Genomic DNA, 19,783 nt, shown 5'->3' on the forward strand with positions numbered 1-19,783 from the left:
CATTGCTGCTCCTTTTTTTGACGGGCAAGTTTCTCTCAAACTTTTACTCTGAAGCCGAGACCGGAAGAGAGGTTGGGTTCTATCTTCAGCTACATCCGCTCATCATCAGAGCTGACTGGTTGCGTGTTATAAACACCGCTGTTCTGGTCCAGAAGGCCAAATAGCGACAAGGTAAGAACCTAAATTAAACGAGTTCACACACAGCGCTGATTGCATTCTGTTGGTTGACATAATGCGACGACTTTGTCACATTAAGCCCATAAATCAGTCAGTTTGTTATAACATCGTAACGCCGTGCCCTTGACCGCTCTGTGCTAACGAGGCTAGCATGCTATCAAGGATCCTCAATAACTTTGTGTTTATCTGTGATGAGCGGACGGTTCTCCAGGGATAGCTGCTAGTACATTAAACACAACGCATATGTGAATGTTTTAAATGGATAGACCTCACTCCCTGTCTATTCCCTTCTTAATAATGCACGGTTTAAAGACTCTATATTCTTGAAGTTGGGTGCTTAGACATGTTGACATGTCATATGCATGACCCTAATGCCGTGCACATTGTCTTAAATGTCATGCATAATAACGTTGATAAACTCACCTTGTATTAGGGATCTGTAATTGTTGCTTAAAGCTGTCTGTCTCAATTTCAGCATCATGTTGCGTTTCCCAGCCGTCGGGCGAGCTTTATCTGGGGCTGCCAAGGGCAGCCTGGCTCCATCCAACAATGGTAGGCTGTGTGTTAACATGCATCTAATATGCGTGTCATGTAGTATATCTATACTGCTATACTATGTGGAAAATACTATAAGTAGTATCCACTTGGATACTACTATAAGTAGTATCCACTTGGATACTACTATAAGTAGTAACCACTTGGGATGACATTGAAACGTCAGTATCTATGGTTGTTTCAGTTCGTACCCAATCCCGTGCTGCTGGTACGATGGTGGAGGTGTTTGTGGATGGCAAACCTGTGGAAGTGGAGGCTGGCACCACTGTTTTGCAGGTAAAAGAAGGGAACCTGCAACTTTTTAGTGGTCGCATTGCTACAGTCTTGTATGAATGTCTAGAATCATGCAATACTTCATGTAATGTCATTTTGATGGCCTCTGCATAACAGCGGCAAGTGTCTCATGCCTCTCCTTATATTGATCTTAACATGACAGCAAAGTATTCGAACCCAAATGCGATAATAAGTTCTAAGATGGAGAAAAAATAACCTTCCGAGACTACAGCTATTTATACCACAGCATTGTTAAGTACTTGATCCTGATTACGTTCCACGTGTGCAGATTATTTTTCAATGACAACACTACATATCCAACATTCAAAACAACAGTTTAATACGACTATCGACCGGATGTTTCTTTAATACACCAAAAAACATATTCAAACTTTTCACATTGCCATTGTCTGACTCGTCAAGTCATACAAATAATAATGTTCTAGATAGGCGTGGTTGGTAACAGTCAGTGTTGGTGGCATGTTACTGCATATTCCAACTGTATATTTCCTCCTGTGTCTCCTCAGGCCTGTGAAAAGATGGGCGTCCAGATCCCAAGGTTCTGTTACCACGAGCGACTGTCTGTGGCGGGAAACTGCAGGATGTGTCTGGTGGAGATCGAGAAGGCCCCCAAGGTAAACACGGTTCAGTGAATGCTCCAGGACATGCACGTGGGTCAGGGGAATGTGGTCGGTTGGCTGTTTGACTCCCGCCTGGTACCTTTTCGATTAGCCCACTTTGGCAGCTTGCCTGTAGGCATCCGAGCGCAAGACGCATTATCCCCTCACCTGCTCCTTAATGTATCGGATTACGCTCTTAAATCGCTACTGATAAATTAGTTAATGGTGGATAAATGGTGTATAGTACAGACAAGGGGTTGAGATTAATGTGTCATTTTGGCAACTGAAAGTGGAGTTGATCTATTGGATCCCTGGGTCCTGTCTAGTCCAACTTCATAGAGCAAGGCAATAACCCTGCCGACTATTTAAGGTGTGATTTCCCCCTGGGGACTGCCCCTGACATGAATCTTTGCACTCAAGGTTTGGATTAAAAGCCCTCACCATAAATACATGTATTATTTTATATTTATCGGTTGTCTCTTTTCAACATAGTAAATAGGAAGTTGTGTTGTGCCCTCAGAAAACCAGAACAACCAAGTAATACATTGTCCGTTGCTGAAGGAATGTATCTTATGTTGCCGTCCAAGTTATTTTCATACGGCTCAGCCACAGTCCCTACCTGGATGTTGACACGTGTGTGTGTGTGTGTGTGCTTGTGTTTATTTGTTGACAGCCAGTGGCAGCCTGCGCCATGCCGGTCATGAAGGGCTGGAACATCCTTACCAACTCAGACAAGACACGTAAAGCAAGGTATACACTCCCGACCAAAGACCATCTACACAGATCTCTACAATGTTGTCTCCAGCTATCTGCTTAGCCAAATCAAAGAGTCAACAGTGGAGGATGCTTATTAATAGATAACAATAGATTATAGCACAGTTCATAATCCATGGGGAACTGCACAAAATGTCACAAAATAAATTGTAACGTTTTAAAGCATACAAATGGAGGCGCACGAAGAGGGTCTGGGAAGTGAGGACAGTAATGCTAGTTCAGGTGGTAGACAGCAAACCTTCTATGATTGAGACCGAGACATGACTGGTGTGTGTTTTCTGCGTGTAGAGAGGGAGTTATGGAGTTCCTGCTGGCCAACCACCCCCTGGACTGCCCCATCTGTGACCAGGGAGGAGAGTGTGATCTACAGGTAACAGTGACCCCCCCCCCCCCCCCCCCCCACCGGCTTTGTTAACCACGCAGCCTACTGATTACAAATGGGTCCGTCTCTAAGGCGCAGTATGGTATGACAGAATTGGTGGTTTGGCCAATGGGTGGGCAGGATAGTGTAACGCGTATACTCTGGGTCTTCAACTCCAAGCCGAAAGCCACCGGGTTCGATCCCCACCGTCCACAGCTTACCACTAGGCATCCTGGAGCATGATGACCCCATAACCCCTACCTGCTCCTTGACGACGTCTGTCCCAACGCAACGTAGTCAACGTTGGATAAAAGCGACTCGGAGGTCGACCGCAAGAGTCTCGAATGTATTAAGCGTTCATTTCGATTGCACCCATCGGCTCGCCATCAACACACACTCCCGTGTGTGTTGATGGCGAGTCGATGGGGGCAATCGAAATCCTCAACCCCCACGTACAGCTAGGCCGGTCAACGCAAGACCTCCCAGAGCTACACACACACACACCAGCCTCCTAACCCCTTCCCCCCCCCTACCAGGACCAGTCCATGCAGTTCGGCTCGGACCGCAGTCGCTTCACAGAGAACAAGCGGGCGGTGGAGGACAAGAACATCGGGCCGCTGATCAAGACCATCATGACACGCTGCATCCAGTGCACACGCTGCGTCCGGTGAGAGGGGGGCGTGGCCAGAGAGCGCCGCGTAAAAAAGGCCATCCTTTGACACCGGGAGCAGGGGGCTTCTGTGTGTCTGAATGTCGGTTGGGTATTGTGTGGTGTTTGTGTGGTTGTTGGAACGTACTGTTGTTTTAAGTGGTGTGCTTGTGAGGGAATGCTTACTGATGGCGTGGCTAATTCATACATTTTGACAGAGCTACCACAGAAATGTTTCAGGGTCTCTGACCTATCCATGCATTCTATTCGTACGATATTGGTGTTATGATACTATTGGAAAATCTTGATTTCAATTGAAAGGGTCGGGCAAATAACGGATATGTACCGTGCCCTTTCATTCTGCTGAGACTACAATCCGACACAAATATACCAACCGCGAGCCCGGTGGTTCTCTGGCGGGATTTCTCACTCGTGGTTTCTTTTTCCCCGTTCAGGTTCGCCAGCGAGATCGCGGGCGTGGAGGACCTGGGCACGACGGGCCGCGGCAACAACCTGCAGATCGGCACGTACGTGGAGAAGATGTTCATGTCGGAGCTGTCGGGCAACGTCATCGACATCTGCCCCGTGGGCGCGCTCACCTCCAAGCCCTACGCCTTCACCGCGCGGCCCTGGGAGACCAGGTAGGGGCCGGGGGCGAGGGAGCATGGAACATGGACCACCGAATCCGTGGTGGGATCAGGCATGCTGTTTAGGGAGCTACACAGTTTACAGAAAATGACAAAATGCAGAACCCTCACACTTAGATGTTGTGAAAGTGCTAAAAAAAAAAACTGTTTTCAAAGTGTTAAATATACGGGGGAATGGATGTGAAAGAATAGATCGATTACACAGGAAGATGATTGACTGAATCAATCTGCCTCTCTTTATTGCTCCAAATAAACGCAGATAACGTAAATAATCCTGTATTCTGAATTTGGACAGTGATCCCATTGCAATGCTTTATCATTATGTGCCTTAAAATCTAAAAAGTAACCTGTAGACCAAAAGACTTCTAGGTTTTTTTATACAAATTGTAGTTTTGATCGGTCCAATCACAATACTGCTGGCATGACCCTGCAATCCCTGCACGGACTGATCACGGCCCCACCTTCTCTCTCTCTCTCTCTCTCTCCTCCCCCCCCCCCCTCCCCCCACGCAGGAAGACAGAGTCCATCGACGTGCTGGACGCGGTGGGCAGCAACATCGTGGTGAGCACCCGCGGTGGGGAGGTGATGAGGGTCATGCCCCGGCTGAACGAGGACGTCAACGAGGAGTGGATCTCCGACAAGACCAGGTCAGACTCCCAGCAGCTAACCCCTAACCCCCGGCCCCCCAACGGAGCTAGTAGACTAGTGTCGAGGCTCGGTGATGGTCCCACGTCGACGCAGCGTGACGGCCACGCAGACGCTCCGACGCAGTCGTGAACCTCTTTCGGTTCTGCGTCGGGTTTTAGTGAGCGGACCAATCACAGCCCTTGCTGCTGCGTCGCCCCGACGCGAGGTTGCAGTTTTTGCGAGGCGCACGTCAGGCCCGCGCGGTGGACGCAAGGAGGGTCCGCAAGGATGTAACGGGTCCGTAAACCCCCTTGCGTTGCGTCGACGTGGGACCATGACTTTACGCCTCTCCGAGATGGACGTGTTCATGCCTCTTTTAGATGCTTAAAGTGGAGGGAAAAACTCCATGCTTAACCGCAGGGATGGAAAGAGATTATCGCAGTAGGCGCCGCGATGACCTCACTGCCCGTGCCATACGGTCCAGGGCAGGTCCCGTCACCTGGTGGCAGTTTGAGCCAATCAGTCGCCATTGCCAAACATTACGTCGTTTGTGCGGAAGGAAAATATCTTATTCCTAACCCTAAACTCAAATGGGGTTTGAGTTTAGATATGGTTGTGCTTTCAAATGTTCAAACTTGATACATGGTTTTTGTGTGTGTGTCTCCAGGTTCGCCTACGACGGCCTCAAGAGGCAGAGGTTGACCCAGCCAATGGTGAAGAACGCCTCAGGTCAGCTGATGGCCACCTCGTGGGAGGACGCTCTGACCCGCGTGGCGGGGGCAGTAAGTCTCTGCGCTCTCGGGTCACATCAGGTGGTTGGGATTTGTGGCTTTAATGACAGCTGAGACGTGGATCCGTCTGTGTTATATATTACAGCCAATCTGATTTGGGGTATTTAGGCATGGATGCTCACGAATAGCTGACTGGCTGTGGGGGTTTTCCTAACTTTACGCTCAAATTATTGCTCGTCCCCCGTGCTGCCTTTTTGAGAATCTTTATGACAACATTTAAAGGAAAGCGAAAAGTCCTATATCAGAAATCTAAAAAATAAAGTTAAATAAATAAAAAAATATATATCAATGCAAAGATGTGTTCAGTCGCCCAGTGCAAAAACATCCCACTGCAATAGATGGGAAATGTATCTGAGAATACACTGCAGCCACCTTTATAAACTTCTAGGCCAGACACAAGAAAATAGAGAAATGCTGCACAGCAGTCCTTAATCCAATTAAAAGAGAAGCAGCTTTTCAGTGTGTGTGTGTGTGTGTGTGTGTGTGTGTGTGTGTGTGTGTGTGTGTGTGTGTGTGTGTGTGTGTGTGTGTGTGTGTGTGTGTGTGTGTGTGTGTGTGTGTGTGTGTGTGTGTGTGTCCTCAGCTCCAGGGCGCGCAGGGCAACGAGGTGGCGGCCATCGCCGGGGGCATGGCGGACGCAGAGTCCCTGGTGGCCCTCAAGGACCTGCTCAACGGACTCAACTCAGACAGCCTCTGCACGGAGGAGCTGTTCCCCATGGACGGGGCCGGGTGAGAGACACCCGCACAGAGAGAGAGAGAGAGATATGGACGCTTGTTTTCCATCACGCATGTACCGCACTTGTCAAATCAGTGACATTTGTCCCTTCAGGCCCTTAATCAGTGTGAAGTCTCAAAGGGCTTCACAGGCCACATTCCATGACACCCCCCTAACCCTAGTGCTCTAAAGTGCAAGAAACAACCTTTTATTATCAGGGTAGAAACCCTGAGAAGCAACCGTTGCACCTTGTCCACAAACCTCAAATTGGGGTTTGAACCCCGAACCCTTCAGCTGGGAGTCCAAACACCCCTAAAATCTAAAATCCAGACGATAGGGACGGGGATTTGTAAAAGAACAATACCGTACGATCTGGCAACGATTTAGTGAGCGGCGATATGTATTAAGGCTGTAAATATTGCAATAGGAAGTGGAGGTTTATTTCTCCGTCTTCAGATCAGATATTTAGTTTGGTTTGAGCGAAGAAGTTGGGCTCCCACGGTGGGCACCCTTGCGCTGTAGCCTCTGCAGTGTGCCTGTCGGTGCTTTAACGTTGTGTCGTTGTGTTGTCGTGTCTCCGCAGCACGGACCTGCGCTCCAACTACCTGCTGAACACGCGCATCGCCGGCATCGAGGAGAGCGACGTGCTGCTCCTGGTCGGGACCAACCCCCGCTACGAGGCCCCGCTCTTCAACGCCCGCATCCGCAAGAGGTACGGCCTCCGGTCTGGCCCCGGTCTGGCCCCGGCCTGGCCTTGATCTGCCCCCACCCTGGCCTCGTTCTGCCTCGATCGGGCCCCACCATGGCCCCACCCTGGCCCGGCCCCGACCCTTTTTGTTAGAAGGGCAATTCGGGATGATATTTGTTGAGGAAAACGTATAACTAAAACGTTTTTTGTATCTGCTGACTTCTCCACAAAGACTTGTTGAGCCGGCTAACATGTTTCCTGAGAAAGTGTCGCCTTTTATAATGAGAAAAGTTAGCATGAAGGAAAGTAGGATTTTCTATTGATCGATTATTAAGTTATTATCTCTTTGTGCTGGTTATTAATGTAACGGCGGCCGGTGGTGTTTCAGCGGCGCCTCAGCCTAACCCCTCTCCCCCCTGTCGTCCCCCCCGTCAGCTGGCTGCACAATGAGCTGCGCGTGGCCCTGGTGGGCCGGGAGGTGGACCTGAGCTACACCTACGACCACCTGGGGGAAGAGTCGGACGTGCTGCAGCAGCTGGCCAACGGCACGCACCCCTTCTGTGAGGTAATGAGGGGGACACACACACACACACACACACACACACACTGGCACCCCTTCTGTGAGGTAATGAGGCACACGCGTGCATCCCTACTGGGAGGTAATGGGGAACCTACTTAAGGAGACTCTCACACAAACTCAGGCATTCACACGCACAAATGCAAACAAAGGCACCAACACACACACACACACTTTCGTGGCTGTTTCTCTAGAGATATTGTGTCTAGGACTGATGAGATTTCTAAATGCTAAAGCACACAAAAGTGGTAGACAATTAACCTATATGAATGTATGCATACACTAGACTCCTCTCCAGCAGAGTGAGTCCAGAATACAGTTAGACGGAGCTGTTTCAACAGTTTCACACCCTCCCCACATTGCTGATGTCAATAATCAAATCAGTTGATGTTTACCCAAGACACAGAGTTGCCTGTGTCCTCATCAAGCAGTTGAATGCATCAGGGGATGCCTTCTCCCTCGTGACCACTTTAGCCCCAGCACAAAGGTTAACATTAAGATGACACTAGGAAAAGGTAGGGTGGCCAGATAATACAAGAAACAGGAAACACAGCTTTGGATGACCAAAAGGAAAACAACGTATGACCACACACACACACACACACACACCCCTTCAATGAGGTTACATTCAAAGGTATTTCCCTCTCTTCCCCCCCCCCCCCTCCAGGTGCTGGCGTCGGCCAAGCGTCCCACGGTGGTGGTGGGCAGCAGCGCCCTGCAGCGCGCCGACGGCGCCGGCATCCTGGCGGCCGTGTCGGCGCTGGCGCAGAACGCCCGCGTCAGCAGCGGCGTGGAGGAGGGCTGGAAGGTCCTCAACGTGCTGCACAGGTGAGGCCAGAAACGGCCCCCCGACGCCGAGGCCGTAACCGCTGGTTACTGTGGCCGCGCTAAGCCTGGAGCTGGTGAACTGATGAACTGAGGCCCCGTCGTTCACACGGAGCCGAAACAGGGGTTCATGAATATCTCCGTAAAGACGGAGTCATTGCAAAACCGCATCGAGCTTTAGAAACGCTGTGGGAAACATTCAAGGCGCTGGTTCTCCACAGAAAAAAGTGGAGCGCATAAAGCCTGCACGCATACAGCCTGTATGCGCGCTGTATACAAACATTCAGTCACGAGGTGATTCAACCTTTTAAATTCAGCAGAAGTACTTTTTAATGTACTGTTAGTAATTAAATGTATCAAGGGGCTTTATTTAAAGCTACAAAAAGAATACAAATTAGATAATAAATAAAAAATTCAACGCAACTCTGACGTCCCCCAGCTGGTGGGGGCCTAATGACGTCGACGGTTGCGTTTCAGGCGTCCACACGAATCCTAACACGAAACCGCATAGGTCCGGATAGATTTGAAACCACCTCCGAGGGTGGTTCCGGATTCGCCGGCTCCGTCTGGACGGTCGGCCGAAACGCACAAGACTTATGCGGTTTCACCAGAAAGTCGGCCCCTCCAGCACGACTTTTCCAGCAGGCAGACAATCTACAGATAGATACACACCGTAGACAGACACACTGTAGATACACCAATAGATACCAGAGAGAGAGAGAGAGAGACAGACAGACAGACAGACAGACAGACAGACAGACAGACAGACAGACAGACAGACAGACAGACAGACAGACAGACAGACAGACAGACAGACAGACAGACAGACAGACAGACAGACAGACAGACAGACAGACAGACAGACAGACAGACAGACAGACAGACAGACAGACAGACAGACAGACAGACAGACAGACAGACAGACAGACAGACAGACAGACAGACAGACAGACAGACAGACAGACAGACAGACAGACAGACAGACAGACAGACAGACAGACAGACAGACAGACAGACAGACAGACAGACAGACAGACAGACAGACAGACAGACAGACAGACAGACAGACAGACAGACAGACAGACAGACAGACAGACAGACAGACAGACAGACAGACAGACAGACAGACAGACAGACAGACAGACAGACAGACAGACAGACAGACAGACAGACAGACAGACAGACAGACAGACAGACAGACAGACAGACAGACAGACAGACAGACAGACAGACAGACAGACAGACAGACAGACAGACAGACAGACAGACAGACAGACAGACAGACAGACAGACAGACAGACAGACAGACAGACAGACAGACAGACAGACAGACAGACAGACAGACAGACAGACAGACAGACAGACAGACAGACAGACAGACAGACAGACAGACAGACAGACAGACAGACAGACAGACAGACAGACAGACAGACAGACAGACAGACAGACAGACAGACAGACAGACAGACAGACAGACAGACAGACAGACAGACAGACAGACAGACAGACAGACAGACAGACAGAGGGGGTGGTCTCCTTTACCCTGCAGGTGGTTGGGCTTTCTCCCGATGGCCAATCAGGAGAAAGCCCACGTTGACTCACTTGACTGGAACTCATCGCTGGAGGCGTTGCTGCGTCGTCGTCCCTGCCGTCACATCCGCTGGGCTCCAACCCGTGTGTTTGCTCGTTGGTCTCCAGGGTGGCCAGCCAGGTGGCAGCGCTGGACCTGGGCTACAAGGCGGGCGTGGACGCCATCCGCAACAACCCGCCCAAGATCCTCTTCCTGCTGGGCGCCGACGCCGGCTGCATCACCCGGGCCGACCTGCCCAAGGACAGCCTCGTCATCTACCAGGGTACACACACACACACAGACACACACACACGGACACACACGCAGGTACAGACCGGATCCAACAAAACCAACCACACACAGATCGACCGTCTAAGCTCTGAGAAATGCACGCGTCCCGTTAATGCGAACACAAGAGGGCAGTGCAGCGGTTCCGACCCCAGATGTTCATGACACACGCGCTAGCAAACCCCAAAAGACCCCAACCCTGAGTCCGCTCCATTGAAAAGATCCCAATCGTGCCTGTGACCAATCAGCAATGACCTCCTGCGTTCCTCTGCGGCGACAGCCGAAGTGTCTACGGTCTGGGCAGGGCCGAAGCGTCTCCACGAACGCTGAGGTCATCCGTCTCCCGGGGCGTGAAAAACGGGGCGTGTCCCGTCTCTGAGGAGCGCCAGGGGGATCAGCCTCGAGGCCGCACCTAAACGCAGGCCCACCATTGGTCGCCAGCAGTGTGTGTGTGAGCGTTATGCAGGCACCGCCCTCTAGCCGATCACCGATCCGTCCAGCCCAACACTAACCCCCTCCCCCGCCCCCCTCCCACCAGGTCACCACGGCGACGTGGGGGCGCCCATGGCGGACATCATCCTGCCGGCCGCCGCCTACACGGAGAAGAACGCCACCTACGTGAACACGGAGGGGCGGAGCCAGCAGACACGCATCGCCGTCACCGCCCCGGGGACGGCGCGCGAGGACTGGCAGATCATCAGGGCCTTGTCCGAGGTAACACACACACACGCGTGCACCTACACCTGCATGCCTGCGCACAAACACACTGGAGGATTGGCCGAATAACTGAATTTTCTTTTAAAGTTTTTAGATGTATTGATTGACGTCGGGATGTTAAGTTTAAAGGAATTGCCTGGTAGCTTTAACTTGATAATTATAATGTTGTACACATAGAGTTTAGAGGTAGAGGAAAGGATGACTCTACATCACATTTCAATGCACGAGGGTAGGTTTCTCATATCTAATATTTATTTTCTTATTCACTCCTTACTCATCAAAGCGCTGAAGTAACCCAGCAGCACTACTAGAGGTCCCTGCAGGCTAAAGCTAGGCCTGTCTAAGTCTGGCTGTATCTTGACTGGACACACTGCTTCTGAACACCCTACATAAGGTTCCGTTCATTTTGAAAGTGAGCGATTGCGTTTTGGCAGGAAGTTTAAGTGCTTACTTTATTCATGAAGTTAGACACTGGTCGTGTGGCATTTCTCCTCGTTCAAACCGGTTTCTAAACCAATTAATTCCACTGTGGTTCTACGTGTTGCTCCATTATGTGTTTCTGGGGACAATAAAGTATTTGAACTTTGAACTTCTGTGAGGGCAAGCATCTTAGAAGGTTTTAACCCCTAGAAGTCTGCGTTTGATGCCTCTTTAATATAAAAGTGTGTGCGTGTGTGTGTGTGTGTGTGTGTGCACAGCTGGCGGGCGTGGCGCTGCCCTACGACACTGTGGATGAGGTCCGCAGCCGGCTGGCCGAGGTCTCCCCCAACCTGACCCGCTACGACGACGTGGAGGGGGCCAACTACTTCAAACAGGCTAACGAGCTGGCCAGCGTACGTCTCACTCTGTTATAAAACGCACACACAGCCTTAGCTCGTTTGTGCTAGCATAGCACAACTGGTGAAACGCATGCACAGCATTAACCTTTTTGTGTTACCATAGCATTAATGATTATGCGCAAGTACACACAGCCTTAGCATTTTTGATTATTTGAGCATTACTGCTAAACACACATGCACAGTCATAGCCTTTTTTTAACCAGCATCGTTTTACTGGTAGCAAACACATGCACAATCCTAGCATATCGTTTCCAGTCCAAAACGAGTCACATTCTCTTTTGTCGGAGGCCCAAAGAAATCCGGCCTTTTTATGTACCCCGTAGTCGGTATTTGAATACAGCAGACGACGCCCACGCGTTGTCCTAATAAAACGGCACACTCTTCCACTTAAACCTAACCACGGCAAACCATTCAAGCGCCACAGAAAAACCGAAAAACCCGCACAAACTGGTTTGTTTCGACCTTAATGCGTCGGTTAATGCGACGCGACGCGACGCGAGGTCAGTGTGTGACCCTCCTCCCCTTGTCTCTCTGGACCCTGCAGGCCGTGAACCAGACGCTGCTCACCGCTCCCCTGGTTCCCCCGCAGCTCACCGCCAAGGACTTCTACATGACAGGTGGGCGGGACTCTGGGGGGCCGACGGGCTAGCCCGGGGGACCAGGGGTCACATTTAAAATCGATGATGTCACTTTTAAAATCCGACAACACACCTGTTTGCACCTTTTTTTTGTTGCTTTTTAAAGGTACAATTATGGATCATGTTTGAGTTTGAAATGGGCTTAAAAAAGTGTTTTAGAGCCCATTTCAAACTTAAACATGATGCATATTGTACCACCTAAAGTTTTTACCTCCTAAAGGTACCTCCCTCCCTAAAAAAGTGTTTTAAGATGGGAGCTTGCTTGAAGTAGCGGGTCTTCTGTGTTGTACCTTGTTCAAGTATTGGCTCGTTTGTGTGCAGTGTCACCAGGCACCAAAGTGAACCGAAACAAATGGGATGAAGTTACAGTTATGTACGGCAGTTACAGCCATGTCACCATAGGGGGTGCTGTTGCGGTGCGGGTTGACCGTAGTCTTCATCCACAACTATGACGAATACAAAACACTATCATGCCGTTAAATGGACACTTTTGTAATCACAATCCTGTGATGGCATGCATGTTTAAAATGGGTGGGAATTCAACACTCCCCCCACCGCCTTTGATGCCTTGCTCTACCAGCTCCGCAAGACAGGACCGCTTGGAAGAGTATACTTCTGATATTCATACCCGCTGAACACAATTTTTTTTCTTTTTTTGTAATTTTGTGCTCTCTCTCTCTGTAGACTCCATCAGCCGGTCCTCCCAGACCATGGCCAAATGTGTGAAGGCCATCACGGAGGGAGCCGCGGCCATCGACGAACCATCCATCTGCTAGACGCCACTCACTAATTGAGAGCCGTAGAGAGTCTTCAACACACGGATACACATGCATCCACATTACATCCAACACCTTCAAAGTATGCTTACACACAAATACACACACAACACATACATACGCAGAGTTGGAGCCTCGCCTTTATTTAAATGTGTTCTTGATGCTTGTTGTGTACAGTCGATCTATTCCTCTCAAGACACAGCTCTGATTAACTTGTAATGAAGTCTGAATAAAAATAAATCCTTATGTTGTAGCCAGTCGTGGTTCGTAATCATTCCCTGCGTTTATGTCTTCTTCGGAATTAAGGAGGTGAAATACATTTTAATCACTTCATGGATTCTGAAGAGATCGAGGTCCACATTTCTGAGGACAGAGTTGCAGTGAATAACCATTTTAGAAACTGTCCTACCAAGTACCAAACAGACAGAAATTCCCTTATATGAATCCTTATGACGTTTGCATTATGCTAATGCTATTATGGAAATACCTCTGCAATTTCCCACCAGCAACATTTAAACCTCAAATTGTTTCTTGAGTTTGAATCCATAGGCAGGATGACCAACCCTGTCATTTTAAAGGTCCATTGGCTAATAATTGTATGATTTGGCACTTTAAACGTTTTAATTTGTAACTCCAGGCTCCATTTGTAACTTCTTAATATTTACCACAGGTGCATAATTAATATCTGGGGTACTATCGGATGGCATTTCGAGCGTATCTTTATAAATGTCAGTTCATTCAAAACAGCATTTTGTTTAGATAATAAAAAACAATTCTCCTTTAATTCAATAAACCATGGCTCTGACATACAACCACTGATCATAAATCCATTCTGCTCCACCCAAACAGAAGAGCGAGATAAACTCATGCATATCTTTCCCCTCAAAATCGAGCTTGACGCTAAAACAAAACCAAAATACAAATGAACCCAAACGGTCTATCTCAAGCATTTGATAAGATCTCCAATAGATTTTGACACTTCTCGTCTATTTAGTATATTCACAAATAAACATTGAAGGCAATGAGCATATCCCTGTTTCCCGGACTGACAGCCCTGCATGCTAGCAGAGTGGAGTTCAGGGCTGTAGAATGAGAGGAACGGGGCCGACTGCTATTAACTCAGAGTCCAGCCCGCCGCCAGAGAGGCCATGAAGCCGTTCAAGAGCGCCACTGCGTAGCCCACGTGGAAGGACCGCCCGGTGGAACGCCTGGATGAGAGCAGAAAGCGTGGGGGGAAAAAACAGAGGAGACTGCTGTGATTTAGCGGAGGATGTTTACAGAAAAAAGGAAGGGGGGGGGGAAACTGACTATATAAAAGTGGTCTGAGAATTGCCCCCAGAAAAAAATACAATGTTAAAACCTTTTCTGCATTCGCACACCCTTTCATGTAGGCTACATCTTGGGTATATATCTCGGCAGGCTACGTAAGAAAAGAGACTGACAAGTGAAACCTGTGTATACTTTTCTTTTCAAGCCTAAACTCCTTAATAATGTATCTATTTGCAGAACCAAATATTAATTGTAAAACCTTCAAGGCCGTATGCAATATGCATGCATGCCATTTGGAAAGAGGTTTAGATTTTGATAACATTTTCATGTCGTCACATGACATGTTGACAACATTTTGACTAAAATTCTTTATTTTGAAAGCGTGGAAGGAAAACACAGGAATCCTAGGAGTGCCTTGTGGATCCTGCGCCCACAAGAATAACACAATACACATACAATGAACAGTCTTTTGGAAGGTTCAATTTGAAATGCAATGAGTCAATGATCTGAAAGAAAGACTAACAGACAGGGCTCTAGTTTACTTCATTAAGGACAATCAATTATATTAAATATAGATGACGAGTGCGATGATATGCTACACTGCCTGCTTGTACGTATGAACACTATATAGACTCTGTGTGTGTGTGTGTGTGTGTGTGTGTGTGTGTGTGTGTGTGTGTGTGTGTGTGTGTGTGTGTCCGGCGTGCGTGTTTTACCTGAAGTTGGACTGGCCAGGTGTGTATGAGTCCATGTAGGTGAGGCTCAACGAGAAAACACAACAGATGCAGCCGGCTATCGCAGACAACACTAGGATACTCCAGAATCCTGGACACCAACAAACACACACACACACACACACACACACACACACACACGTCAATGTTGTTGTCATTTGACTGTTGACTGTGGAGCAGGAAATGTTAATCACAAAGATCCATTTTCTTATCAAATTCTTACTGCATTCACGTTACAAATGGAGACTGAGTTTTTGACAACATTTTGTGTGCGTTTCAAAAGGGCAGGGTAAGGGTGAGTAGTAGAACCTCTACATGCAATGAGAGTTGGGGAAACCCTGATCTAGAGGCATACAACAAGGATGCATTGGATCAAACTTGAAAGATAGAATATCGTCAGTGTAAGTAACACTGGCAATAATACCGTTCAGCAATGAGAGAACAGAAGTGCAGAACGGTGCTCACCTAGCATGCTGACCTCAGTGCCGTCGTCGACTGTCACTCGCTCAGCCCGCAGCTCTGAAAGGAGGTGATCCTCAATTCATCACAAATTCATATCTATCCATCGCCATAAGGGCCATAACTTGACTTGCATGTACTGTCATGTCCACCCAATATAGAGCTTGTCAATATGGCTAGAATATAAACGCATGTATGCATGTATGTATGTATGCATGTATGATGTAAATACTGAACAGTATGTAGGCTTATAATATGGGTGTGTATGCGTGTACATAAATCCACATTTTATCAACAGAATATTAAAATATTTTACAATTATATATCCCGCCCCCCCCCCCCCCCCCCCCCCCCAACACACACACACACACACACACACACACACACCCACACACCTCTGAGGATCGTGTACAACAGTGCACAAATCACACCAGCCGCAAACACAACGACCGCGGAGCAAACGGAGGACAGCAGCACAAGTGGCCAGCGCCGCTTCGGCCGGTGGGTGTCATCATACGAGTCGAGGACCTCCTGGGGACGAGGGTTCGTGTCCATTTTCAAAGTAGAAGTCAGACAGGTTAGTTTCTCAAAAGTGATGGCAGATGCGTTCACCAAATACTTCCATGCCACCATTTACCGCCCGAGCGATTAAACAAGTTGGTCAATCTCTCTCGATAAGGCCTATAGCAAAGTATTCTTGTTTCGGTGCAAGGAGTTTACGGTATGATCAACGGTAACATCAACTATTGGGGGAAATGACAGAACTTCTTCCGCAATAAAACTTCGTAGAGGGGCGTGGCGGTCACTCTTAATACTACTTCCTGGGGTCCAAAAGAGGAAAAGATCTAGGAGTGTGTGCGTGTGCGTGTGCCTGTGCGTGTGTGTGTTTGTCTGACAAACAAAGCGAAGTTATGATAGGAGTAAGAAAACAAATAAACAACAATATTAATATTAATGTATTAATAACTGACCAACGTACCTACCTGCCATCCATTACTTAAACGTAATGGCTCACATCTAAATAAGTCACATGTGAAAGCAGACAAATGTATTAGAAACTACAGAAGGGATCACTTATTATAGTTCCTTTATTTTGGTACTTTGATATTCTCACGGGCTCTTGTTTTGAAAAGAATCCGCCGGAAGCTGTGTGTGACGCAGCGTTGTGGCGTCAACAACACTGATCAGACGGACCCGCCGCGGCTCCCCTCGTCCAAGACTCGTTTTAAATACACCACAGCACGGTAATTATCCTTCTATTAATAACGAATTGCACTTCTCCACGATGAATAACAGTCGTTTGTCGCGTGAACCCAGGAACTCTTTATTATACATTATCCATCGACATTTGATATTTTTTCCTCTTTTGCGTTTGACGTTCAGTGTCACGAGAGCCGATCACACACCCTGATCATACAAGCTGGACTTCAGATTGCACACACAAGTAGACGCTTCATATAACGTGTGTTTTACTGTTCCTCTCCTCCGCTGCCTTGTCGGCATCTGTATGTCCATCAGCAGCAGCAGTGGGAGAGTAGACGGTGCTCTGTCCAGCTCACCTCCACCTCAGATCTTATGTTATAACATGAGGAAGGAGTTCCTTACTCATCATGCACTGCTCATGGCTGCAGAGATGCATGGCCAATGTTGTTGTTCCCACTGTACTTGTGAGTTGGATGTGGATGTTTTTAGGGTTCATGTCACTGCACTGCTCGTTCTGCGAGATTCCATCTGCGGAATGAGATGTGCGAAATCGGTTTGTCACACGCTCTAGGGTGAAGGTGTGTCCGTGTAATAAAGTATCGACTATCCACATGGCTGTGATTCTGGACAGGCCCTTATAAGGTGGTGCTCCTCACGTTAGTCCGTTTTTTTTTTTAGAGTCTGTTGCTATGGTTATTCTACTAGGATGTTATTTCGATGTTATGGGATATATTGTCGTTTCTTCTTCATCGCCTCCCCTGGTCATCCATAACGGCTTGTTATTAGGGCTGTAGAGTTGTGTAAATATGACTGTATCTCCATGCCGGGGATCGCAGATAGCCCAGGTGTTGGACAGAATGCTAGCTGGAGACACGTGATGGTGTGTCAACATGAAAAGACAGGGGGCAAATATTTACCCAGACAACTATAAGCACTCAGAGAAATACGTTATTATGAGTGTGAGAGCAGCAGAAAAGAAAAAGGGATGTGATGGATACCATGGATTCACGATATCAATTATTTATGTGAAGTTTATCCAAAATAATTGTCATTTTGTGCATCATTGTGTTGGTAGAAAGGGTAATTCGCAGGGATATAGCGCAAAAACGTTATGCTGTTTTTTTTACAACAATCATCTGAATGTCAGAAAATTGGATGTACGTCGTTGACGTAATCATTTCAGTCATCAACATTTTCTGCTGACTGAAACTTGAGTGCTCAGAATAGACAAAAGGCCGGGACAATATCAAAGCGCGAATGGCTTAGCCATGCATATCGCTCAGTGGACATGTGACCAGGCGGTTTAAGAACACACACACACACACACACACACACACACACACACACACACACACACACACACACACACACACACACACACACACACACACACACACACACACACACACACACACACACACACACACACACGCGCTTAACCGCCGTTTCCTTCTCTCGTCTAAAGGCCCATTGTACCCATTAACGCTGAAATAGCTCTATTATTGCGGAGAACTACAGGGAGGGAAGCTAGTTCTTTTGGGGGGGGGAAATGTTCATGTCAATTGTTTTGATTCGCTGTGTTTTTAGTATTTAATGAGATGATGTGGGGAGATTTGTCACCGTCACGTTGTGCGCTGTCGTCAGTCCTGTCCGCTCTCCTCTCTTCAGTCTTCTTTTAGCTTTTTTTTTCTTTCTAAATCCCCCTATTCCGCAGTGTGATGAACAGGATTCAAATAATTTCTCACGCCCGAACGTAACCACACTTCCCTTTCTCTCTTCTCTCTCTCTCTCTCTGGTATCTCTGGGTGTCGCTCTCCCTTTCGCTCTTTCTCTCTTTCTCACTGCAGTCGAATTTAGAATGTTTTCCCCTAAAGCCTCACGCGCACACAATCGCACTCGAACACGCGCTAACATATACTCACACATGCAAGCACACACGCACACAAATGCATACATACACAGGCATACATGCACCCACACGCACACAAACACATGCACACACAAACACACGCACAAACACATGTACTCACACATGGCAACACACAGGCACGCAAACACATGCACACACTTGCACACTCATGCACACACACTCACACAAGATTATCCCATCACCCCCCCCTGGAGGACAAGCGGTATCCCCCGCTCTCGTTTCTCTCTTGCAGTGTTCGCCCCTCCTCTGCCACACAGCTCATCTTCACATACGTGTGCAGCGCTGCCTTATCACTAGTGTACCCCCTCACCCACCCCCTCACCACCACCACTGCAGTGCTGCAGCCACTCAAACAGAGCAGTGCCGGGTGTTTAATTAGTGTGCTAATCCCAACACACACACACACACACACACACACACACACACACACACACACACACACACACACACACACACACACACACACACACACACACACACACACACACACACACACACACACACGGATGGAGAGCCACACACTGTTTAGTCATTTCATGTAAAACATAAACTCATTAATACACGTTTTTTGTTCTCCATTGGATTTTTTTCTTTGTGTTTGATATCATCTTTTATACATGCAGGGACTAAGAGATGCAGAGGTTGTCTAGGGAGCATTACAGAGCAGGGAGGACTACGGGGAATGGCCGGCTGTGCTCTGTGAGTCCACTGACTAATCCCTTCACCCGGTGGAGGGAGAAACAGCGCCGGAATATGAGGACCGCATCAAATGCACAGACCACTGCTGACACAGGGACAGCAACGTCCTGAACGTTTGAAAGTGTTTGTGCTCTCAGTCGATACTTGTTCTTGATCCATTGTGGTCGCTAAGCAGCGCCGAGCGTTGAGTGTCAACCTCGCAGGAGGACAGTTCTGACATGTGCGCCGTTTTCTCGAGGGACGTGTTGCGTGTGTGCTCCTTTTGTGGTTCGGGGCTGAAGGCTAGTGCTGCAGACATTTGAAAGCTCGTGGAGGGTTTTCGTTCCTCTGCCTCAGTGCCCGGACACAGCCCTTTTCCAAACCCGTTTTAAGAAACTAATCC

General features: G+C 48.3%; 2 protein-coding genes across 2 annotated transcripts; one reads left to right on the top strand and one right to left on the bottom strand.

Annotated features, from left to right (window-relative positions):
* The first annotated feature begins 41 nt into the window (after positions 1-41).
* On the top strand, positions 42-13,360 carry ndufs1 (NADH:ubiquinone oxidoreductase core subunit S1). Its single transcript, XM_030354516.1, has 19 exons — positions 42-171; positions 653-729; positions 917-1,008; positions 1,533-1,640; positions 2,299-2,375; positions 2,688-2,769; positions 3,297-3,427; positions 3,865-4,050; positions 4,569-4,703; positions 5,351-5,465; positions 6,058-6,203; positions 6,773-6,901; positions 7,313-7,442; positions 8,122-8,282; positions 9,978-10,132; positions 10,676-10,851; positions 11,553-11,687; positions 12,238-12,310; positions 13,016-13,360. The coding sequence occupies exons 2-19, from the start codon at positions 657-659 to the stop codon at positions 13,105-13,107; spliced, it is 2,196 nt and encodes a 731-aa protein (XP_030210376.1). The 5' UTR covers positions 42-171; positions 653-656; the 3' UTR covers positions 13,108-13,360.
* Positions 13,361-13,706: 346 nt separating this feature from the next.
* arl6ip6 (ADP-ribosylation factor-like 6 interacting protein 6) lies at positions 13,707-16,369 on the bottom strand. Its single transcript, XM_030354658.1, has 4 exons — positions 15,965-16,369; positions 15,576-15,629; positions 15,093-15,201; positions 13,707-14,315 (listed from the first exon to the last, which is right to left on the bottom strand). Exons 1-4 carry the CDS (start codon positions 16,200-16,202, stop codon positions 14,222-14,224), a joined length of 495 nt encoding a protein of 164 aa, XP_030210518.1. The 5' UTR covers positions 16,203-16,369; the 3' UTR covers positions 13,707-14,221.
* Between the last annotated feature and the right edge of the window lie 3,414 nt (positions 16,370-19,783).

The sequence above is a fragment of the Gadus morhua genome, chromosome 4, assembly GCF_902167405.1.
Source record: "Gadus morhua chromosome 4, gadMor3.0, whole genome shotgun sequence".
NCBI lineage: Eukaryota > Metazoa > Chordata > Actinopteri > Gadiformes > Gadidae > Gadus > Gadus morhua.